Raw genomic sequence first — 23,382 nt, 5'->3', positions numbered from 1 at the left:
AAATGCTGTTCTTTTGAACTTTCTTTTCATCAAAGAATCTGAAAAAATATCAAGCAGCACAACTGATAATAATAAGAAATGTTTCTTGAACATCAAATCAGTATATTACAATGATTTCTGAAGGATCATGTGACTCTGAAGACGAGTAATGATGCTGAAAATTCAGCTTTGCCATCACAGGAATAAATTACATTTTACAATGTATTAATAGAAAATAGTTATTATAAATTCTAATAATACTTCACAACATTAAGTAAATGCAGCCTTGGTGAGCAGAAGAGATTTCTAAAAAAAATATTTAAACTTTTGAAGGAAGTTAATATTAGCAGATTATTATTTTATAGATTATTTTAAACCTTTTTTCTTTAAAAATACAAATAACTACAATAATACAGAAACACACATATTTCACATAGCTTTTATTTGTTATTATTGCCCTTTCTTAGACTTTATTCTTCATTCCCACCTTCTTTCAAACTATCAGTCAACAAATCCTCTATGAACACCACAAGTGTAATGATGGTCGCAGACACACAGATGTAAACCGGCTCACTCACAAATCATCATTCAGTACATTCCATTTACACGTGACCAAAAGTGATGTCTGAGTAAGTGTCGTACTAATTTAAACTAAAAAACTCTGAAAAATTAGCCCTATGCTCTATGTTATTGTGTTTCACATACCAAAACATGTAAATCATTTGAAAATGTATATTATGTACCCTCAATCTTCAGTATTATTTGCTCAAATGAAGGAGTGAAATACTGGTTGTGGCGTTAACTTTGCATTTATGTCAAAACGATCTCACCAGTGGAATGCATCATGACCACAGGCGCTGTGCTGGTGCTCTCACACTGTAACGTTGACACATTAATAACACACACAGCACAATGGTTGCCATGGGAATGCAGCGTCGATTGACCTAATTAGTATGGCAGGTGATGAAATATGCACCTTGACACACGTTTACATACCACACACACAACCACACAGGTCTGAAATAAATAATGCAGCCAGACTCAGCCAGCAACAAAAGCAAACAGTCGCAAATGCACGCATCCAAAAACACACAAAGAGGATTTTTTGCGGGGTGGGCATTGTGTTATGTATACATAATTAATATTAATAAATTATAAATGGCACATTGTGTGCATACTGATCTTCATCACAGGAAAGTTGAATGTAGCAACCTCACAGTTAATAAAACGTCCCCATTACAGATATTTATGACACCACGGTCCTTAGAGAGACACATCAACCATTCTCATTTGTGCCACAAAGCTCTCAACCTCCGCAACCATCAAAGAAATGGGAGGGTGACACAGGAAAATGAGTGAGACAGAGAGGGAGACAGAAAAAATGGAGAGTGAGAGAGACAGATGTGCTTGAGGCAAATAGAAAGCTGAGAAACAAAGGCCAGTGGGTCCAACAAACACAAAATGAACCTTTAATAATTCTGTAGCCCATAGGATCCTGCCACTCTTACTCAAGGTGCAAAACAACAGCCATGATCCATAATGACATTCCTAAAAACACATACTGTACGCAACAAGACACTTTACTGATATCTATTTTAAAAATCACTATTTATCTTCAACCCACGCATCTCATGTTCATATGGTATTGAATAATGCAGTGCAGTGCTTTACCTCGGTCACTGTCGTACAGGTAGGCAAACTTGTCCCATTTGTAGTACTCAATGAGACTCAAGAGAGGACCTTTGATGTCTGGTCGCATCTGAATGATAAACTGCTGATTTCCATCCAGGGGAAAGCTTGGTGTGATGAAGGAGACGTGAAGTGTCCCGCAGAACGATGTTATTGTGTTCACTGACTTCTTGTCATAAAATCCAAAAATAGCATAAACTCCCCGTGAGAACTGAGAACAGACTGGAAATAAAGAGAATCAATTAGAATCTGACAGAAAAGTATGAGAGTCTAATACAAACTCTAAAATATCATTTGCAAAAATGCTTTCCCCTTTCCTCAAGGTTTCTGGAAAAAATCCAGAGGGGTAAGTGCCATTATGAGAATTAAATTAAGTGTTTGATAAAATATGATTTGAAAAAAAAAATGTATATAGGAGAAGAGTTTGTATTAATCTTTTATCTACAACAATGTGACTCATTATTGTTTGATCGAAAGAGAAAAAAGAATAGAATTATGTGGTAAAATAACAGAAACATTGCTACGTGGTAAAATAACATAAACATTGCAATGTAATCTTCAGGTATATGACTCTATACAATATAGTACAATTGTATATACAATATACAATATAACTCCATAAATGTTACTACATTATTTTAATTACATCTTTTCTCTGTCTCTACATATACCAAAGAGGTGAATGGCCTAAAAAAAGATGAAAAAAATCTACAATTTCTTCAATTTTATTGCAAACAAAATCTGAAAGAGCCCCCAGCACAGATAAAAAATTATCTCATTCGGATCCACTCATTTTTAAAGTTGTCTAATGGGCTGATTAAATCAAATGAATTTGAGAATCTGAGCACTGTAAACTTCATTGTTCCAATATGATGTGATGTCAGCAGAAGCAAAAGGTGAAGATTATTACTGAGGGATGGCATAATCAAATTCATTGATGAAATATGCATTGCAATCAGTGTAATTAACTCAGGGCCTTTGAGTTATGAAGATTTGTTGACCAAATGGTGACTTTATGATTGATCATATAGTTAAATTAGTATATTAAAAAGCCATGAAAAAATATAGACAGTGGTACTAACAATTTATTTAACCACTGCCATCTTGGTCCTACTGTCTGGTCAGCCTCAGGAGTATATGAGCAAGAGCAATGATTTTAGTAATAAAGAATGGTCCCGCTGTCACTGATGCCGTGCATGAGTATAATTCACCTCATATAATACACCAAGATAAAAAAAGTACAACTAAAGTACAGTATGTCCTCATGTTCATGAGATGGTACAACATACTGTAACTGGGCCACCTCCATATATCAATGACCATCTGGCTCTGAGCCTCTGAATTTTTTCCCTGCTTGGTCCCTTCCCCACTCCACTTTTCATTACCATCCTCAACTCGGACTGCCGCTATTTCCCAAGACACCTTTCTGCCTGTCACCTCCATGCAGGGGCGTAATTTGTGGGGGGGATGGGGGGGATATAACCCCCCCAATATTTAAATCTATGCATTACAACCCCCCTATTATTTATACCATGATCACAATATCAGGAGGCATACCCAAACTTCAACCCCCCCAATGTTCAAACCAAATCTACGCCCTTGCCTCCATGTATACATTTTATACAACGGAAGCTGCATAGCGTGTGACAGATCATTAACCAAAAGTAAGCAGCTGCTCTTAGACCTGTCCTTAATGAGTATGTTGCTCAGCACTATTAGTTAAACCATTTATGAACATTAAAACTTTCTTATCTATAACCAGTTTCAACATTTCCATTGATCTATAGCAATCAAAGGGTCAAGAAGAGGTCGGGTTATCAGATAGGTCAGGTCAGGTCATCTGGTATATGGTTGGTTGTTGAATCAGCATGAATCAACCCCATGAATGCATTTTTTCAAAATACCAGCCGTATTACAACAAAATAGGTAAAAAGGATGTCAAGTGCAGATAAAGATACACTTGTGAATTGCCTTTCCTCAGGCTATTACTGAATAAAAATAAAATGACTAGGTTTTTTATTTTTATTTTTAAATTCTGCCAATTATTGCTTGCAGTCAACCTCAATACATGCTGAGTGATTCTTCCTTTAGAGGAACTGTTCTGGGCTGAGTTTCCCGAAACCTTCTTAACGCTACATCGTTCTTAAGTTACACCTTTATTTTATTTTAAACATTTACAGTGGTAAGTCGGTTATTTTAGTGCCGTCCGAATCCATAATATCAGTGTTTTTTCTCACCCAACCCGCGTAAAAATCTCTGTCCAAATTAGTACCTACTGATTTTTGACAAACAGGTCGTGTGGTATAATTTAATTGCCGTCTGAATCCACATCTCTGAGTTTACAAGAAGAGATTCAAAATTCACTGTTTAAATCCTTTTTGATCACTGCCGAGCACCGTAGCTACGTGACGTACACTTTTATTAGTGAAATGCTTGAAAGTATTTACAAGAACAATATTTCATCGCAGTTCACCTCAGCGAACAAAAATGGGAAAGAGAAGAAAGCACATAAAAAATTGTAATGGTTATTATGGCAGCAATATATGATACAATTTTAAAATATGTAAGCAAGGCTATTATAGGCTGTTATAGTTTGGATTATTTTTTATAATGTCCCATGAGTCCTAGTAAATGCAATTTCAACTATTTCTGAAGTGCTTCATTTATATAGAACAGCGCTTTCTCACATAAACAGCCCCTGCACGAGAGAATAATTGATTCTCGAGTCATCGATATCAACAGATTCAGCACCATCGCCACGGACAGCACCCGGTAACGTCGCACGTAAGAAGGTATATCTTAAGCAGCTTTCTAAGGTATAGTTCGGGGAACACGCCTAGAAATGGTATACCTTCAGTTAAGTTATACCTTAAGAGTCTTCGTAGCGCGCTAAGAGACAACCCAGGTAGCAAACAGACGATGGCCCAACGTTGGCCCAACGTCTGTTGTTGTGTTGGGCCAACGTTGGGTGCTGACGTTGGCCCAACGTAATTTTGTCCGTTGGGCCAACGTTGGGCCAACCATGTCATTGGACGGCCAGCAGACCTTCTGCCAACCTAAAAGCCACTAAAACAACATTGGGCCAACGTTGGGCCAACCATGTCATTGGACGGCCAGCAGACCTTCTGCCAACCTAAAAATACCTTACCAACCTTCTGCCAACTTAAAAACAACTAAAACAACATTGGGCCAACGTTGGGCCAACCATGTCATTGGACAACCAGCAGACCTTCAAACAAATTTAAAAATATAGCCTATTTTAACCAGCTGCCAACTTCATAAATAGTAAATAAATAAATAAATAGGCTTTACCTACCTTAAACTAAAATTTTAAGATTGTGCCATGCATGGCCTATTCAGTGTTGAATTGCATTAAGAGACGGCACAACAGACAAACTGAATTGTTTATAAAAAATGAACCTATTTATTGGTTAAAACATCTCCACAGTCCATTATATAGACATTTTATACAGATACATTCTGCAGATTTTCATTCTGGATTTGCAACGATGAGTCGATCGACAAAAAAGTAGAAAAAAAAACTACCCAAAGGCAGCGGCAAAAAAAGTAAAACATAAAGTCAAAGAAATCAACAAGGAACCAAAAAGTCACAAAAAAGGCGGCAAAGAAAATGCGGAAGAAGAGCAAAAAAAAAAAAAACCTGCTGAAAACTGAGAAAATGTGCAGATTCTCTTCCGTATTCTGCAGATTTGAAGCGAATTAGAGATTGTGTGTGGCTCTGATGATGAAGACGGAGCGGAGGAGGAGAAGTAGCAGCATACACTCCTGTAAAAAACAACAAACATACAAACAACTTTTTAGAACATTTAAGATGTGTCGTTCTATTTTAATTACACAACCCAAAACAGAAAAAAAAGTTGGGGTGTTGTGTAAAATATACAAACAGCAAACAGAAAAGCAGAATGTGATCATTTGCGAAAAGGACATAGTCAACATATCAAACGTTGAAAATTACACATTTGACTCTTAGAACTTACCTCAAAATGCCCATTAAAATACCATAATTTTCTTTTCTGGTGCATTATGGATTTTAACCATTAATTTAGTGATTTAGTGTATGTTGTGTGTTTTTTTTTTTTTTGTGTTTTTTTAGACCTAAGGTATATATTGTGTAACTGAAAAAATATGGTGTTAGTAGTTGAGTGTATAGTTTTATGGGGGAACAGTAGTATGTATTTCCCACCTGCAAGAGATTTTCATCATGTTGGGGTAGCAAATTAATTATACATCTTAATGCAGTGTACGCCTAGTAAAGATGAAATACACCTCTGTTTAGTGGAGGGTTTAGACAGAGGAAGAAAAAACAATCATTGGAAGACACTTACATTCACTTTCACAGCTGCTGGAATCTGCTTGAGGGGGAGGCATCTGCTTTTCTGTGTTAAAGAAAAAATATAGTAATTATCAAAATGTAAATTACTTACAACTTATATATTAATATATATAATAATTAATAACATATTTGATCAGCCTTAAAAAGGCCTTGTGTACCTTTTTCTGTTGCTCTTTTTTTTCTTCCTCCATTTCGGTCTCCACTATACTTCAGCCAGGTTTTTATTTTTTCCTCGGCTTCCACCACTTTTACTCCTTGTTTTTTGGCTGCATCTGTCAGCATGAAATTAAAGAAAATTAAACAGAGAAAGGGTAAGCAGAAAGATCATATCTGACTGAGGTGTATTTTGTAGAGTTCTGTATGATTAGTGGATTAATTGGCATTCTTTCATTGACTTGCATTGTATTTCATTCAATGACACATTATGTGAAACTGTAAGGGGTTGTTTCCTCTTTTGCTATTTCAAAGTTTATGTCTAAGTGTTGAATGTTTTTTAAAACATATCACCTATGACAACTTTTGCTAGCAATATTATTATATTATTTCACAATATTATTGTTTTTAATGCTGTCTTGGTGAACATAAGAAACTTCTTTAAAAACATTAAAATTTGTACCAACACAATTAGTGTATGTTTGACATTAGTGTATGTTTGAAGTTTTATTTACTAGTCAAATGGTTCATAGCGTCTTAGAGATGATGATCCGGGGCCGTATTCACAAAGAATTTTAAGGCTAAAAGTAGCTCCTAACTGGCGAATTTAGGAGCAACTCCTAAAAATAATGGGCGTGTCACTCCTAACTTTAGGACTCCTAATTTTTTTCACTAAGAGTAATTCACGAAGCATTTTAGCCCTAAAAGTAGCACCTAAGTCTGGGACAGCTTAAAGTCCCACTCCGATCATATTTTGAGCTATTTGTAAACATTCCCAGTGGTCTTTAAATTATGATTATGCCATTTTTAGCCAAACTCACAAAACCTGTGCCGTTTTCTGGGACTTTGCTTCAGCAGAGCGGCAGTAGCTCATTAGCAATTCGCCTCTGCGTTGTGGGCGGAGCCGTTGGCACGGAGATGACCCTCCCCCTCCCCGTTGCTGAGAGCTCTGTCTCTCCCGCTAGCTTACACCCCCAACCTGTCATTACCGGTGCAACAAAAATTGAGAGCAATATTGGCGCTATCCAGCCGTACAGTGCGTTTTCGTTTTAAAATGCATAACTTTTGCAACGATTATGCGCTCCTGCCGTCCACATTACTGACCCTCGGCCTCGAAAACGGAGACTGACCCCTTCAGTCGAGTCCGATGCAAGACACGCAAGTGACGCAACCAATAGCAACGAGTCATGGCAACGACAGCTCAAACCGACAGAAACATACAAGTAAACGTGAATTTTGTCACATTGTCATGTTAATTATAATCAAATGCATTTTGTTTTATTGAAAACAATATTATCATTGATATTTGTTTGAGAGGGGCACTTTCGATTAATTTTAACAAGCTTGTGGCCCCGCCCAGTGGAGTTACTACGTCACAACTCCAGTCTATTTTGAACGGCATTTTAGCGTCTGCTACTGATTCACAGCCATTTGAATGTAGAAATACTCAGAAATACAACTTTGAGCTTATTTTTCTCAAGATATGTCCTCTAACATAAGAAAAATGCCACAAGAACATGTTAACACCTAGAAAAACATTATTTTCATCGGAGTGGGTCTTTAAAAGAAGTCGAGAGGACTCCTTACTCACTAAGACCTATTCACAAAGGATTGTAGCGCACACCACCGCCTCTCGCAGTCGTCCGGGGTCCGCGACACAAGCGGGAAATTCTGCATCGATCTGCGAACAAATCCTCTCCCATTCTCACGCTTAGTTTTGCTTGATATCCCAGTGCCGAATTTCACTTGTATCATTATTACTTTTTTTGAGCACCAAGCCACCAACTGGGCCAGCAGCAGTAACTGATCCTGCGTCCAGTTGGGCTTTTGGCAAGTTCATAATCCACCGTAAATCAACTATTACATTACTTCAATAGGAGCAACATTTCCTTGCTTTAAGTTTATTTTTCTATTTAGGCTAATAGGATGTCAATTAACCAAGCAAGTGTTAATGCAAGTGTCGTTTTTTCATTATTAGGCAAGTGGCGGTTTTCATTAGGGTATTACCTTGATTTAATTGAATTCACGACTTTTCTCTCTCTCTCTCTGCCTTTTTAGAATTACACTTCACTGGGGCCTGCACAAACATGTCATTATATATGCATTTCGATGTCATTACTATTATTATTTTGTGTAGGACACAGACATATTTAGATGTCGTAATTCCATGATTTGTTGCGTCTGTGTTATGCTCCGCATGATGGCCCTGTCATCTAACAACCAATCACCATGATCATTGCGAGGAAGCTCGTGCATGAGAAGTGACGTCATCTATAGCAACGAAGACTCACTCTTAGTTTAGGAGTTGTCATTTTTCCTTACTAAGAGTAGGTCTGAAAGGCGTTGTGAATAAATTTTAAGAGAAAACTCCTAGCTAAAATATTTGAGTGCGATTTAGGAGTACTCCTAGGGGTAAGACAAAATTCTTTGTGAATACGGCCCCAGGACAACAACTCATCTGCTACGGTGCAGGGCATCAACATTGAAGGATCTAGGAACCATTTGTCACAGAGCCAACAATATTATTATACAATGCCAGGTTTATTAAAAGGAAAGAAATTACAGCAGAGGGGAAATGCAGAAAAGAGAAAGAATATAAAGAAAATATTTTTTTTAATTAGGATAACAGGATAAATTAGGATAAATGTGTTTTTAGGTTTGCTAATCATTTAATATTGCTCATACAGTGTCACTTACCTGTGGATGTCAAAACCTTCTTAAAATAAATTAAAAATGTAAATTTGAGAAATTAAAAAAAGAAAAGAAAATGACAGATGCGTGATATAGGCTAGGTGAAAAATATTGTGACAAAATGGATATGAAGTTATGTAATGAGCTTCCTCGGTTCACCTGTGTTTTCTACATCTCTGGCAGCAGCTGTCTTCAGAAATGTTGAGCTCGTGGAGCTTTCCCTGTTTTAGAGGGGTTATTTTGTTGCTGCTGAAATCACAGAACATTTTTTTTATCAATATTTGTTTACCATTGCGCAGCTCCATGTAAGTGACGTCACCGATTAAAAGTACACACGTTTATGTTTACGTTTATGTTAAATAAATTAGCTCACTTCCAAGTAAAATCTTTACAAAAACTCTCATCTACACATAAGAGGTGATTAAAATCCCAAACTTTCATAAACAAACGCTCAACCGAGTTAAAAAGTTAAGTTAGCTTAATTTAACGTTAGCTGCTAACGTTACCTCTTCTGAAAACGGTTGAGATGCTAACGGACTTTTTCCGAAGACACTAAACCATGTCTATAAAGTAAATATTCAACAGAAGCGTGTCAATTACAAGTAAGAGAAGTGTCAAGAACAGTTGTGTGTATTATTCGTGTGATTTTAGAGACTAATCTCACCTGAAAGCAGTGAAAACAACAGCGAGAAGAGATAGTTTTGCTGCTTGTCAGTCGCAGTGGTCCCGCGCCGTTTCCATGGCACTCTGCGCCGCTCCAGTAGTGTTTGAAAGCGACTCGAAAGTTCACGCGCACGGCCATTCATTGATTAAACCACGTTAAAAGCATAGGTAAAAAGCATGCAGCATTTACAAATATAAACATCTAGAATTAGAACATTACTTAAATAAAAATCTCATAAATATTAAATTACGAATTCAAAACTAATTTTGGAGATCTATGATCCGTTCATAGGTGCAATCGCATTACATTTAATGGCCTATGCCCACACATAATATAACAAACGCAGTCACAATAATAATAAAAAAAATAAAAAAAACTTTTGACATTAGTCAATAGTTATTTTTGCTAAAGCCTAGCCTACTCCTGGTAAGTGTAAATTGCTTTTACCCCTAGCTTAAAGTAAAAAGATGTCTGTGAAAAATAGTAGTATAATTTAACTAAATGCATTTATGGTAGGCCTATGGTTGGAAACAACGTCATAAAAAGGAGCCAGACACTCTTTTCCCCATGTTTACTGGGAAGAATGGTAAAACATGAAATGCTGCATGCTTCTATTTGAGGGAAGTGTGGGCCATTGCAGCTGACCATGCCAATGTTGGCCCAACGTTGTATTTCGGGCGTATAGGTTGGGCCATCGCAGCTGACCATGCCAATGTTGGCCCAACGTTGTATTTCGGTCGTATAGGTTGGGCCAACGTAACCAACCGATATTGACGTTGGCCCAACGTCTGTTTGCTACCTGGGAACGTTATCGGGAAACTCAGCCCTGGTCTCTAGTATGAATTTAAAGGGCACCATTAAATTATTCTAGTTGTGTAAAGGACAGATTGTAATAGCCTTAAACTTCTTTATTATGTCTCTGTAATCACTCTTTCCTAATTAGAGATTATACATTTTACATTTGCCAGAATTTCTCGATATCAGTCCTCTACTCAAACTTCCCCTCTATAATAAATGTATAAAACGACATTAAAATCCGTGATGTCCTACCTTGCGCTTTACAAAGAATCACTGTAAAAATCCAACTTGCAAAATGTTATTCTAACCAATTTATAAAAGGTAAGTTGAACAAAGATTATTTAGTAGGATGAGTCAGTTTATTATCTTGATTGAACTAAACAAGAATACTCTTAACATGTTGCTAACAAAAGTTGTTTAGTTGACCTTATTTAGAATCAAGTATTTGTCCAAATGTTGTCCCAGCTTTCCAAATTGAGTTATCGGAACAAACAATTTTACGTTGAACAATGTTGTGCCAGTTCCCAGCATGCATTGCAGCTTGAAAATAATATATGGTAACTACGTATTATTAAAAATGATCACTGCTTTGCTTTTACTGGCTAGAAATGTATAATGCAGCTGTTGTTTTTACAGCTGACCTGTAAAAGCTGTCGGTTTAGAGTTCATATTTTTACTGAATATGCATTTGTTGATGATCATCACCATGTTTTGTGTTGTGTGTGTTGAGGTATATGTGCATCTTACAGCAACTTTTGTATGCAGTTTATTTGCCTAACGGTAAAATGTTTGCCTCTTGTTTTAAGAGCTAAATAAAGTTAATATCATGTAGTTAGCTTTGAAAATCAAACAGAATGAAAGAAGAGGAAAGAACAAGGATTGTAGCACCTCCATCACTAAATGCTTAACAATCTTTAGTTACCTTGACAATAATTTAAGCTCAAAAGACTAGTTACTCATTAGATGGAACAAAAGCTTAATTGGAGCAAATTAGTTGACTAAACTTGTTGAATGTGATAGGTTGCCTTATTTTTTTTCAAGTTAGGTCAACTTTTTTTTTTACAGTAGTATTATTATTATTAGGATTTAAATTTTTCAAAATGGGTCTAATTGGAGAATCCCCTATGTAACCCATATCTCAGAATGTGCTGTAATGAACAGAAATTTGAGACTTGAGTTCATTTATATGTTTGTATGGCCCAGTCAGTCAAGTGTGGAAGAACAGTAGATGTACGTCGTCTTATTAAAGTCTTTTAATCAAGACCAAGACCACCACCATATACAGAGAGTGAATGAGAGACCCAAGAAGCCATTAATGGCACTGTCACAAATGACTGCTTTTCAATAGCACAGAGTCATTAGCATAGAGAAACAACCCCAATGAGTGAAGTGTGTGGATAAATTACTTCATGCTGTTAATAGCTAATGCTTCAAAGCTCTGCTTATTTATTTCATTTCTCGTCATCATTATTTTTACATTTAATCGAAGAAACACAATAAAGTCTGGTATGTCTGGATATAATCTGCATGCGTTCTGTCTTTAAACCTTGCTCAAAGAAATTTCTATCTTTGGTCACACTTTAGATTAGGGTCCAATTCTCACGATTCCCAATTCTATCCAAGATAGTTGAGGTAGGATTAAGGGAATATGGTCATGCAGAATAAGGCATTAATATGTGCTTTATAATGACTCATAAACAGCCAATATCCGAGTAATATGCATGCTAATTGGTAACTAGTTAATAGTGAGAATTTGACCCTTAACTAAATTGTTACTCTATCTTCTCTTAAAATCACCATAAAATCAATATTGACAGTTATTTTTTATAGAATATTGCAGTATTTATTATAAATTATTTATCTGTATTTGTACAAAAATGATAAACATCACTGCTAAAATAGCACCATAAAAGCTACTACTGCCGTTTTTTTATTGAATTATTTATTTTTGGAGCATGACAGCCCTGGTCACTATGCTGTATGACAAGTTGCGTAATGATTGTAAAAATAAATAAATAAATAAACTACTTTCATTGTCCACATAAAAAATAACAATAGCAAATGGGGTCAGAACAACGTGACGGTCAGCAAACAATGACAGAATTTTCGAAAAAAAATTCTCTAGCCTTGGGCACAAAAATTAATGTGTCTTCTTTGAAAATTATGATGGTCCAAACCCCAGATAAAGCTCTTTATGGGCTCACTGGGCATGATCATAGAACTGATATTAAATGTGTCCTCGTGTAATGAAAGCAAGGTAACCTTCAGATAAAGAGAGAGAGAGAGAGAGAGAGAGAGAGAGAGAGAGAGAGAGAGAGAGAGAGAGAGAGAGAGAGAGAGAGAGAGAGAGAGAGAGAGAGGAGAGAGAGAGAGAGAGAGAGAGAGAGAGAGAGAGAGAGAGAGAGAGAGAGAGAGAGAGAGAGAGAGAGAGAGAGAGAGAGAGAGAGAGAGAGAGAGAGAATGCCTGAAGTGGTATATTTAGCTGTCCTCATTAGTTGGCCTTATTTTCTTGCGTCTGACACATTCTGTTCTAGGGCTTCCATTTCCGGGACCTGCGTTCAAGTTCCCTGCAAAACGTGTTGCTTGATGGACTTGTAAGCTAACTAACTACATTTTTAGTCCACTAATGGCACATCATTTTTCAGCCTCCATGTTATGTGTCAGTCACCTTTGATGAAATAATTATATTAACTAGAGCAAAACTTAGCACAATACTGTGCAATATATTACACTCATATGTCCTAATAACTTATTTACATATACATTTTATAGGTGCCACACAAGAGCAATAAACTCCCCCTTAAGTCCCCATTATCATTTCTAATTTGTTGTTTACTCATTTTCTTATTTGTTTGTTTATATTGACTGAGAGCGTGCACAGTGAGTCTAATTAAACATTGATTTGTTAACGTGATAATTTCTACTGTTCCTCCTCCTCTTATGTGTTTGACATCGCAATATATTGCATATGGCATCTTATCGCTGCTTGCCAAACCGTTTCATAGGGTTTGTGCTGTTAGCAAACAGAATTGCTGTTCTCTTTTTACGGTTGACAGTACATTACTGTCACTTTTCATATATGATGTGCTAAGGATGTGAATGCTGAAATGGCTGGTTTTGGTCAGATTTAATAGGCTCTGACTGTTACGGTCTGGTCCTGTGTGTGTTTAAGTCCGTATGTGTCTCTTTGTATAAAAGCAAGTTTATCTGAGCAGACATGTCTGAGCGGACACATTCCTGCCATTGGTTTAAGAGGAGCATTGTGGGATGGATGTGGTTCTCACAGTCTCTTCCTGCAGCTGCTCCATGGAAACACAAAGAGCCTCAGTCCCCAGCAACCCTCTTGTTTACAGAGACCGGATAGAAGCATGCTAAAAAGACAGGGGGGTGTAAACCAGACAAAAGCCTAACCTTTGAGACCTGACCTAAATGATCTGATTTTAAACACATAGGGCAAAAGTTCAAATAAAGCAGATTTCAACACATAACCAAGGCATCTGGAAATGGAGTGAGTTTCTGGTTCAAAATATAATGCTCTCTATGAAATGAACAAATGATGCTTCAGTAATGCATGTCATTTTTGTGATGCTAAATTATTTTCGGCTATCTCAATAAAAAATGAAGGGAAAAATATTATACCAGTCTGACACAGCAACACAAGTTCAACCAATGGTGTGAGTTTGGGGCGGGGCTAACTCTGTATTCAGCCAATGGCAGATGGGGGGAGTTTTCATGAAACTTCATTAAAAAAGTCTTCTCTCTCCATTTTCCCCCACTTCCATTTGGTGAAACAAGTGGTTCAAAAATTACACACATCACCTTTAATAGACTTCTTGGGACCATTTAAAAAAGAATTTTTTGGTGGAAATCATTTTGTTTTTATTAAACTTTAAAAGTATATAAAATATTAATGTAGTACCCCATTTAACATGGCCGGACAGACAATGTTCTGTATTCTTAAATTATATTCTCTTCTTTATGAGAAAAATAACTCTTTTGGATCAATTATCCAGTAATATAACATCAAAAAGTACATTTAAATGTTGTACTACTTGATAATGGTTCAATTTGTATTCAATTATTTATGTAAAATTTGTAAACCAGCATTATTTTAGTATTATTTATACACAGTATTTAATAATACTTTTAATTAGCTTTTATTTTTATATTTTCAGTTTTCATTTTAGTTGTTTTTTGGATCAATTTCTATTTACTGTAGCTTCAATTTATTTTTATTTTAGTTTTATAATGTTAGTACTTTAACTTAAACATATTTTATTTCTGTTAGTCGTTGAGGCAACATTTCTCATTTCCGCTTAAGTTTTTTACATTTAAATTTGTTTTTTTATTTCAGCTTTATTTCAACAAACAAAAACAATTTTGAATAGCTTTAGGCTGATTTTAGGGTCACGATCAGTAAATTCAGGAAAAAATAAATAAGCCTGAATGCAGAGCAGGTGCGTATGTGGAAATTCTGCAAATGGCTGGATGAAGAGAGTGCAGTGCACTGGTGTGTCACAGCATCTAATAAGCTTCTGTAAGTAGCTCCGAGTCGGAGTCCAGTATAATAAACACATGAGACTTGATGTTTGCTCATTATTGACGTGCCGTTGCCATAGAAACAGCAACTGCCAGACATTCAATGGTGTGGGAGGGAAAGCTGAATGTTTCAAAGGCTGTGAAATAAACTTGAAGAATGATTAAGGGAATAGACAGATAAAACATGAATCGAGTAAGATCCTAATTTTGTTTTAGAACACACCTAGCAGTGGGGAAATCATTTTAACACAAGGACTCAAGTACTAATATAAATGAGCTGTGCACAAAATACACTCATGCTCAATAAGCAGTTCAATTTATTAATAATAATAATTAGTGGAATAAACAATATAAGACTGCACATCCAATCTCAGAATTGTTTTTTTTATATATACACTCACCGCCCACTTTATTAGGTACCCCATGCTAGTAACGGGTTGGACCCCCTTTTGCCTTCAGAACTGCCTCAATTCTTCGTGGCATAGATTCAACAAGGTGCTGGAAGCATTCCTCAGGGAGTTTGGTCCATATTGACATGATGGCATCACACAGTTGCCGCAGATTTGTCGGCTGCACATCCATGATGCGAATCTCCCGTTCCACCACATCCCAAAGATGCTCTATTGGGTTGAGATCTGGTGACTGTGGAGGCCATTTTAGTACAGTGAACTCATTGTCATGTTCAAGAAACCAATTTGAAATGATTAGAGCTTTGTGACATGGTGGAAGTAGCCATCAGAGGACATGGTCAGAAACAATGCTCAGGTAGGCCGTGGCATTTAAACAATGCCCAATTGGCACTAAGGGGCCTAAAGTGTGCCAGGAAAACATCCCCCACACCATTACACCACCACCACCAGCCTGCACAGTGGTAACAAGGCATGATGGTTCCATGTTCTCATTCTGTTTACGCCAAATTCTGACTCTAACATCTGAATGTCTCAACAGAAATCGAGACTCATCAGACCAGGCAACATTTTTCCAGTCTTCAACTGTTCAATTTTGGTGAGCTCTTGCAAATTGTAGCCTCTTTTTCCTATTTGTAGTGGAGATGAGTGGTACCCGGTGGAGTCTTCTGCTGTTGTAGCCCATCCGCCTCAAGGTTGTGCGTGTTGTGGCTTCACAAATGCTTTGCTGCATACCTCGGTTGTAACGAGTGGTTATTTCAGTCACTGTTGCCCTTCTATCAGCTCGAACCAGTCTGGCCATTCTCCTCTGACCTCTGGCATCAACAAGGCATTTCCGCCCACAGAACTGCCGCTCACTGGATGTTTTTTCTTTTTCGGACCATTCTCTGTAAACCCTAGAGATGGTTGTGCGTGAAAATCCCAGTAGATTAGCAGTTTCTGAAATACTCAGACCAGCCCTTCTGGCACCAACAATCATGCCACGTTCAAAGTCACTCAAATCAACTTTCTTCCCCATACTAATGCTCGGTTTGAACTGCAGGAGATTGTCTTGACCATGTCTACATGCCTAAATGCACTGAGTTGCCGCCATGTGATTGGCTGCTTAGAAATTAAGTGTTAACGAGCAGTTGGACAGGTGTACCTAATAAAGTGGGCGGTGAGTGTATATATAATAGTGCTTTTATAATAGTTGTATTAATTATGTCATACTGCCATCAATTATTCCTTGAGCTTTTATAAATAGTGTAATTGTCTGTGTAGATTGGAAAAGCGAAAGCACTTCGGCGGAAGTTATAATAATGCAGTCTGCATGAATACCGGCACAGCTTGCAGACTTTCAGACACTGTTCTGAATTCACTTCTGAGAATTCCTGATCAAACATGCACACTGTAACAACGAACTGAGAGAAACCATGATTAGTCATGCTTAATTTCAGTCATGAACACTTTATATGGATTACAGCAGGGCGACAGCGATAGATGCAATTTCCATTATGTAAATGCAACCCTTTAAAAGGAACCCAGCATCTCCATGGTGACCGTCGAATAGAGCGTGTATCTTTCCTGTGTGTGTGTGTGTGTGTGTGTGTTGAAGTTGATTTCACACTCTGGCAGGACAAATCATATTCCACCCACACACACACACACACATTCATTGAGGGAGTTCTCAGTGGCAAGTGTACAAGCTTAGGAACAGATAGATAAACCACAGGGTGTTAGAAAAGTCTTCCTCTAACGGGGAAGCTCATCACTATGGAAACAATGGCACAGTCTGGAGCACAGGCTGCGAGGGATACTAGTTGGAAGTCCCTTCGTTTCCTGTGAAAAGGACCCAAGAATGTCCATAAAATAGGCACATTTCAAGTTTTAGGATTATCTCAGAAATTATTTTCTGTCTGGAAAGTATGTTTTATTTATTCATTTTGATTCTATTATAATATTTTTTCTTTGTTTATTTATTAGGTTATTGAATGTGCCTTATGAGCTCAGGTGCCTTCAATGCATTTTTTTAACCTAACAATCCCAAATTGTGCCATTTTTTTCCATGCTTTTTATGGCATTGCACATACATCTCAGGTCAAAGTAGAACTGCACAATTAATTGTTAAAAAGACTGTGGTCTTGATTCAAACACCCATACAGTCTTAAATGACAATGATTTAAGTCAGGTGCACACTGTACATTTTGACCACGATTTGCCTGTCTGAGACCAATTTAACAAACCCTAAAAGATTTCTCTGATCCTAGGCTAAAATCTGAGGTCTTTGATCATTAGTTTGACATGTTCACCGACAGCCGATTAATGACCGTTGTGATCAAATTTTTCAGAAGATTTGACTCACAGTCCTGTAGTGTGACTTGTATTCGTTCGACTTGAACGAATTGTATTCGTTTTTCAAGACAAGCCATGACCAAAATTAACGTTAGAGATTTCTTTGTAGCCACCAATAGGCATAAAGCCTGTTGTATCATTCATTAAATTGAGTCGTTCAAAATCACCGATTCATTCAGGAACAAACAAGTGACTGCCTATAGTGAGTCATTGGATCATTTATTAAACTGATTCGATACATTTTTAAAAATAATGAAACATTGTATTCAGAACCCTGGATTATTGCATCATTATAAGCCTAATGTTCAGGTTTTGTAAATCACTGAAATAAAAAACTAAATCTCCAGAATCATGAGAATCGCAATTTCTATTGGAAGAAAAAAAAATTGTGATTCTCAATTTATTCAGAATAGTGCAGCTCTAGTTCAAAGCTATAAACCATTTTATCCATTTTTTAAACATGGATCACAGGTGTGAACCATCTCTGGCCATAGCTGAATGGAGCACAAACTAAAAAATTAGGCCAAATTGAGATGTTGTACAGTACTGACTCTCACTCATTTGTCATGATGAGATGATGTACTGAACTTACGCAGAAATATGGCAAAGCTGCGCTGTCTCACATGGCTCAGTCTTAAAAGCTCTTATTGAATGCCACACTATTACTGTTTCCCTCTGTATGAGAAGGCCAGAGAAAGTGGAAATCGAACTGTCAGATAATTTATGCAGCCCATTTCTGTTATGTGGCGGCAGCCAGGGGAGAAAAGGGCTTTTAATAGACGGGGGTCATCCCTGTGCGGGGTGGGGGATGAAAGTACTGCACTTCACTGAAGACAAGACACCTTCCCAACACAATTGGCATAAGGAATTTTCATCTTTCTTTCTTGGATTTCCTGGTTTTAAATGAAGTAGGCCTATAATAATGATCATTTGACCCTTGTTGATGTAAATTATCTGAGCAATTCAAGTCAAACCATCTACTAAAGAAAAAAAAATCTATCGCTTTCTTTTACCTTGGTGGAAAAGATGACGTTTAGCTAAGCCTAAAGTTTTTTTTTTTCTTTCTCCAGAACTTCTTGCGACAATACAAATGTGGATTATTTCATGCATTAAGCCACCAAAACGGAAACATTAGGAAAAAAAATTGCGATGAGTCATAATGTGACAAGTGCAGTTTTACCAAGACACAGAGTCTGTCACAAGGACTAAAAATTATGTATTTTAGTTAGACAAAATATAGTTTCATGGGCAATAAGAAATAGTTATGACTAGTAAACGTCCTCAATTCGTTCGCCATCGGCAGGTGTGGCATAAAGTTATTTTAGACCCTGACTTCAAATCATTCACAGTTTCTAATGCTTTTTTCTGTTCCGTGCTTTTTTTCTCAGCAGTGCAGCACTAAAGCCTTTCCCAGGCTGCTGTGTGACAGCCGGATCAGAGCGAGCAGTCCTGAGAACCCTGCTGTGTCAGGTAGGAAAAAACAGCAGGTCTTTTTAATTGAAAAGGGATCGAATCACCCAGTTAGCGGAGGATATTCGAACGACTTATGTATGTACTGACAAGAGACAAGGATTGAAACACACCCAGCTATTGATCATGATCACGTAATTTATTTCCCACGGTTAATAGACTTCACAATCCCAAACCAGATTGAATGATGTGGAAGGGGATATAGGGTCCTCACTATTTATGACTACTGATATAGCATCTGGGGGTTTCATGGTTACAACATTTAGTGAAGCACAAATGCATGAAGCAAGATCCAGCATTGGAAGTGCTTCCAAAACCAGGGACAAAACCACACTGGATATCAATCAGTGCTCCCAAGTGGAATTTTGTCCGCTTACATGCAAATGAATGTCCTGTGAAAGTACTCTGAAAACAGGAGTCATGGCACGTACAAAATGTATTTCACATTGATTAGTCTGAGTAAATATTTTGATATCCAAGCTACTCAATCAGAATATATATTTTTATTAGGATAAATTTGTGTGTGTAAGTCGAATACATAACACACATTTACCAATTTGTACAATCAGGGCTGGCTAGATTATTTACAAATTGTAGTCCGTTACTGATTCCAAATTACATGACAAAAACTGTATTAGTAACATAATTCATTACATTACACATTTAAGGTAATATAATCTGACAACTTTTTGATTACTTTTAGAATCCTTTTGACCTAATTCGAATATTGATTTGAATAGTGCAAAGTGCAGTGAAAAGTGCATTAAATATTACATTACGTCAGAGTTTCCCAGACTGGGGTTCATGATGGAACTACAAGGGGTTTGTGAGTTTATTGTAAAGCTAAATGTAAAATTAAAATAAATAATTTTTAAATGAAAACAATCAAAATAAAACATTTACTAAAAAAGCAATATATATTTTGTTTGCCTGCATGTCATGTGACCATTAACAGACATCAGAGAACCGTGAACGTAATTGTATTATTTATTATTTTACAGTCAAATACCGGCGGCCGGAGCGCGTTAAGAGTTTTTCTGTTAGAACGGTGTCTTGTTAGCGGCCCCTAAGTCAATAACTAATGATCTTCACAACGGAAGTTAATCAATCAAAATTAACTTTAGCTGGAACATAACTTTATAATGCTGTTGTTAAGCCTAAACAATCTGTTACGGTAATTAGGGGCCAAGCACCGAAGGTGCGGAGGCACCTATTGTATCTGTTCAGATTCTTTTTATTAATATTCTTCCTTCTTCTTCCGACTGGGCGTCTATGGCAGCCCATAGAACCGTTTGCAGGAAAGTTGTTATGGTTTGACATTCTGATAGAGGACAGTCCCAACATTAAATACACCAATTTTGGTGTCTCTAACTCATTGCCTCTAGCGCCACCACCTGTCCAAAGTTTCATATATATTATGCTAATAACTTTTGAACCGTAAGGCCTATCAACAAAATTCAAAGCTCATGACGATTCGATTGCACCATATGACGTCATTTTCCATCATACAAATATGGCCGCCATTTTGAATTGTCCAAAAAACCTACTTTTGCAAACTCGTCCTAGACGGTTTGTCCAATTTTCACCAAAATTGCACCAGATCATTAGCCTGGCTCCGCCCTCCTACGCACTTCCGCTCAATTTTATTTTCCTTCAGTACTACGTCTGGGATTGTGCTGTAGACTTTGGTTTCCAGAAATAATTTTTTTACCGGTCCAATCAGCGAACAGAGGGAGTGTCTGAGAACGATGACGTTGATGTACTAGCGCGTCAGTTTGAGTTGGAGTTCAGTAATGGCAGCGGAGAAAGACGTGAGAAAATCTATTCGGTCCGTTGTTGCAAAACTGACGAATATCCAGAAGTTTAAGCCGGAGCAAGATCAATGTTTGCTAAGTGTTGTTGGTGGCCATGATGTTGTGGCCCTCCTCCCCACGGGGTTCGGGAAAAGTTTAATTTTCCAGCTCACTCCGCTAGTGGTGAATGAGTTAGCTAAGGCGAACGATAGGATGCAAAGCCGATAGTTGTTGTCGTCTCCTCTTGTTGCACTAATGGAGGACCAAGTGAGGGAGGCAGAAAGGTTAGGAGTTGGTGCTGGGCAGCTCGGCGTGCACGATGATCACTGTACAGCATTTGCGGCAGATCCGAAACGACCGCAGCGGCGTATTGTTAATGATTACACCCAGCTTCGACAGTTGACTGAATACATCACTGTCCTTAGTGTCAAATATACATTTAGAATTTAGAATTGTTCATTGAACTCTTAAATTCGATGAACAAAACATGCAGCTCTCGTTGACAGACATCTTATTCTAAACATAATCCTCTGATCATTCGGACTTGTTTTTTTTTATTGCTTAAAACAATACACAAGTAATAACAGAAAACATAATACAAAAACAAACAAAAAATAATAATAAAAACAAAACAAAAATAAAACAGTAGGGGGATAATATAAAATAAACATGAACAAGTTAAGAGAATTACATGACACTGAAAAAAGGAAAATAATTACAAACAGATAATGTTTTTAAGGCTTTTTTTGTTCTCAGACAACTTAATTGAAAAGAGGTATTTTTACAATTCTTTCACAAATATAAGAAAGAGAGGTTTAGCATTTAGATATTTAGATTTATGAATATGGAATTCGGACTTGTTGTTTCCAGCCGGTTTCGGCGCATGACATACGTCACGACCACACGTTAGCGATTGGCTATGGCAGATCCTGAGTGACGCTGGGCAGATCCAATAGTTTTGAACTTTAACAGAGAACCCGCCTACAAGGAAGTGAACGTTTCTCAATGGAGCGAGGCCAGACTCTCTGTACAAATGAAATGTACGAGAGTCTGGTAGAACCAGGCTACCAGATCATCTCCAGGCAGTGCCGACAAAAAATTATAGAATTCAAGTTGATTCGGCAAACCGTTTTCGATAAAAGCGCAAACTAATTTTACGTAGCGCTTGCGAAAACAGACGTAAGGCTGTATCTCCGCAACGCTTAATCGTATTCAGACCAAATTTGGTACATGTCATCACAAGCATGACCTGAGGCGACATGCTACGTTTCGGCGCAGCGCCACCTACTGGTCCGGAGATATAAAAAATGGATATTTTTGACTTCTGAACGGTTTGTCCAGAAATCATAAAAGTGTTCTCGTTGGATTCAGGGCGTCATGCCGAGTCGACTGATATCCAATTTTCCCAGATCGGCCATTTTGGCTGTCGGCCATTTTGAATTATGTGCTAAAATGCTGTATTTTTTGAACGCATGAACGAATTGTTACGAAACTCGGTATGGGTCATCAGTACGATGCCCTGAAGGAGCCTGAGAAGTTTCGAAACAGCGCCACCTAGTGGTAAAATTAAATTTTCAAATGCTTATAACTCTGGCTGTGGTTGACTTATTTTTACGGGAGCCATATTATTAGACTCCTGAATTCTTGCTGAGTCCAACGATACTAGACTTGCCAGGTTTCGGCATATGGTTTGTGCAGCGTTGTAATTTAGCGCTTAAAAAACATTTGCGGATATCTTCGAAACCACTAGTCCGAGCGAGACAAAACCACCGTCAGAAGTTTGGAATCATAGGTCGCTGGCTATATGCTTATGCCCAAATGTCAAAATATTGATAGAAAGGGGTAGTAAAATTCAATCAAAGTCACGTGTCAGTCATTTTTGACGTGTTTTTTCACATAAATGTCTATAACTCCGAAGCTAATTAAGATATTTTCACCAAAATTGACACACAGATGTATGGGCTCACTCTGAGGACACATACAAAAAATGGTGGGACTGAGCCTCTTGGTGGCGCTATAATCGGAAAAAAATATGAAATTCCCATTGACTTTAATACAGTATTGTGATCTAAAATGCTATACTTAACGAATGCATTGCTGTAACATCAAAGAGCGTATATTGACAAGAGGTGAAACCCAGCAGCAGCCCTACGCTTCCGCCATTTTTTGGTGAAAGCGACTCGGCAGTCATATATTATCCATACTTTTAGTCCAGTGCAGAGGTCATTTTTTAGGTTGAAATAATTAGATGATTATTTTAACTCACAACAGTTAACGTTATAGCAGTTAAAAAGAAGTTGCTACTTAACCAGGCTTTTCCCCCCACATAACTTAAGACAGGGAAGTTCAAGGATTTAATTAATTATATTACTCTCTACATTAAGTGTGACGGGCAAGAATAAAGTGATATCAGTTCATAAAGTTATAATAACGTTAGACCGTTTCCCAGGAGGTACACATAACGTTACATACAAAAATAAGTTATCAATGAAATAAATGAATTCAGCAAAT

At 37.3% G+C, this 23,382-nt stretch overlaps 1 protein-coding gene and 1 long non-coding RNA gene across 7 annotated transcripts in view; both read right to left on the bottom strand.

The window, feature by feature from the left end:
• gria2b (glutamate receptor, ionotropic, AMPA 2b) overlaps positions 1-23,382 on the bottom strand; it is a 47,677-nt gene that overhangs the window by 13,927 nt on the left and 10,368 nt on the right. For all 6 annotated transcript variants that reach the window (XM_056261832.1, XM_056261833.1, XM_056261834.1 and 3 more), the window contains exon 3: positions 1,651-1,890. In XM_056261832.1, the coding sequence (XP_056117807.1) occupies positions 1,651-1,890 (240 nt within the window). The remainder of the gene's footprint in view (positions 1-1,650; positions 1,891-23,382) is intronic.
• LOC130095152 (uncharacterized) lies at positions 5,399-6,272 on the bottom strand. Its single transcript, XR_008808052.1, has 3 exons — positions 6,181-6,272; positions 6,015-6,065; positions 5,399-5,451 (listed from the first exon to the last, which is right to left on the bottom strand). It is a non-coding gene; the product is annotated as an uncharacterized LOC130095152 (long non-coding RNA).

Source organism: Rhinichthys klamathensis, unplaced genomic scaffold (genome assembly GCF_029890125.1).
Source record: "Rhinichthys klamathensis goyatoka isolate OS25496 unplaced genomic scaffold, OSU_Roscu_1.1 h1tg000186l_1, whole genome shotgun sequence".
NCBI lineage: Eukaryota > Metazoa > Chordata > Actinopteri > Cypriniformes > Leuciscidae > Rhinichthys > Rhinichthys klamathensis.
Note: the sequence above shows the minus strand (reverse complement) of the source record. Positions and strands in the feature narration are given on the sequence as shown.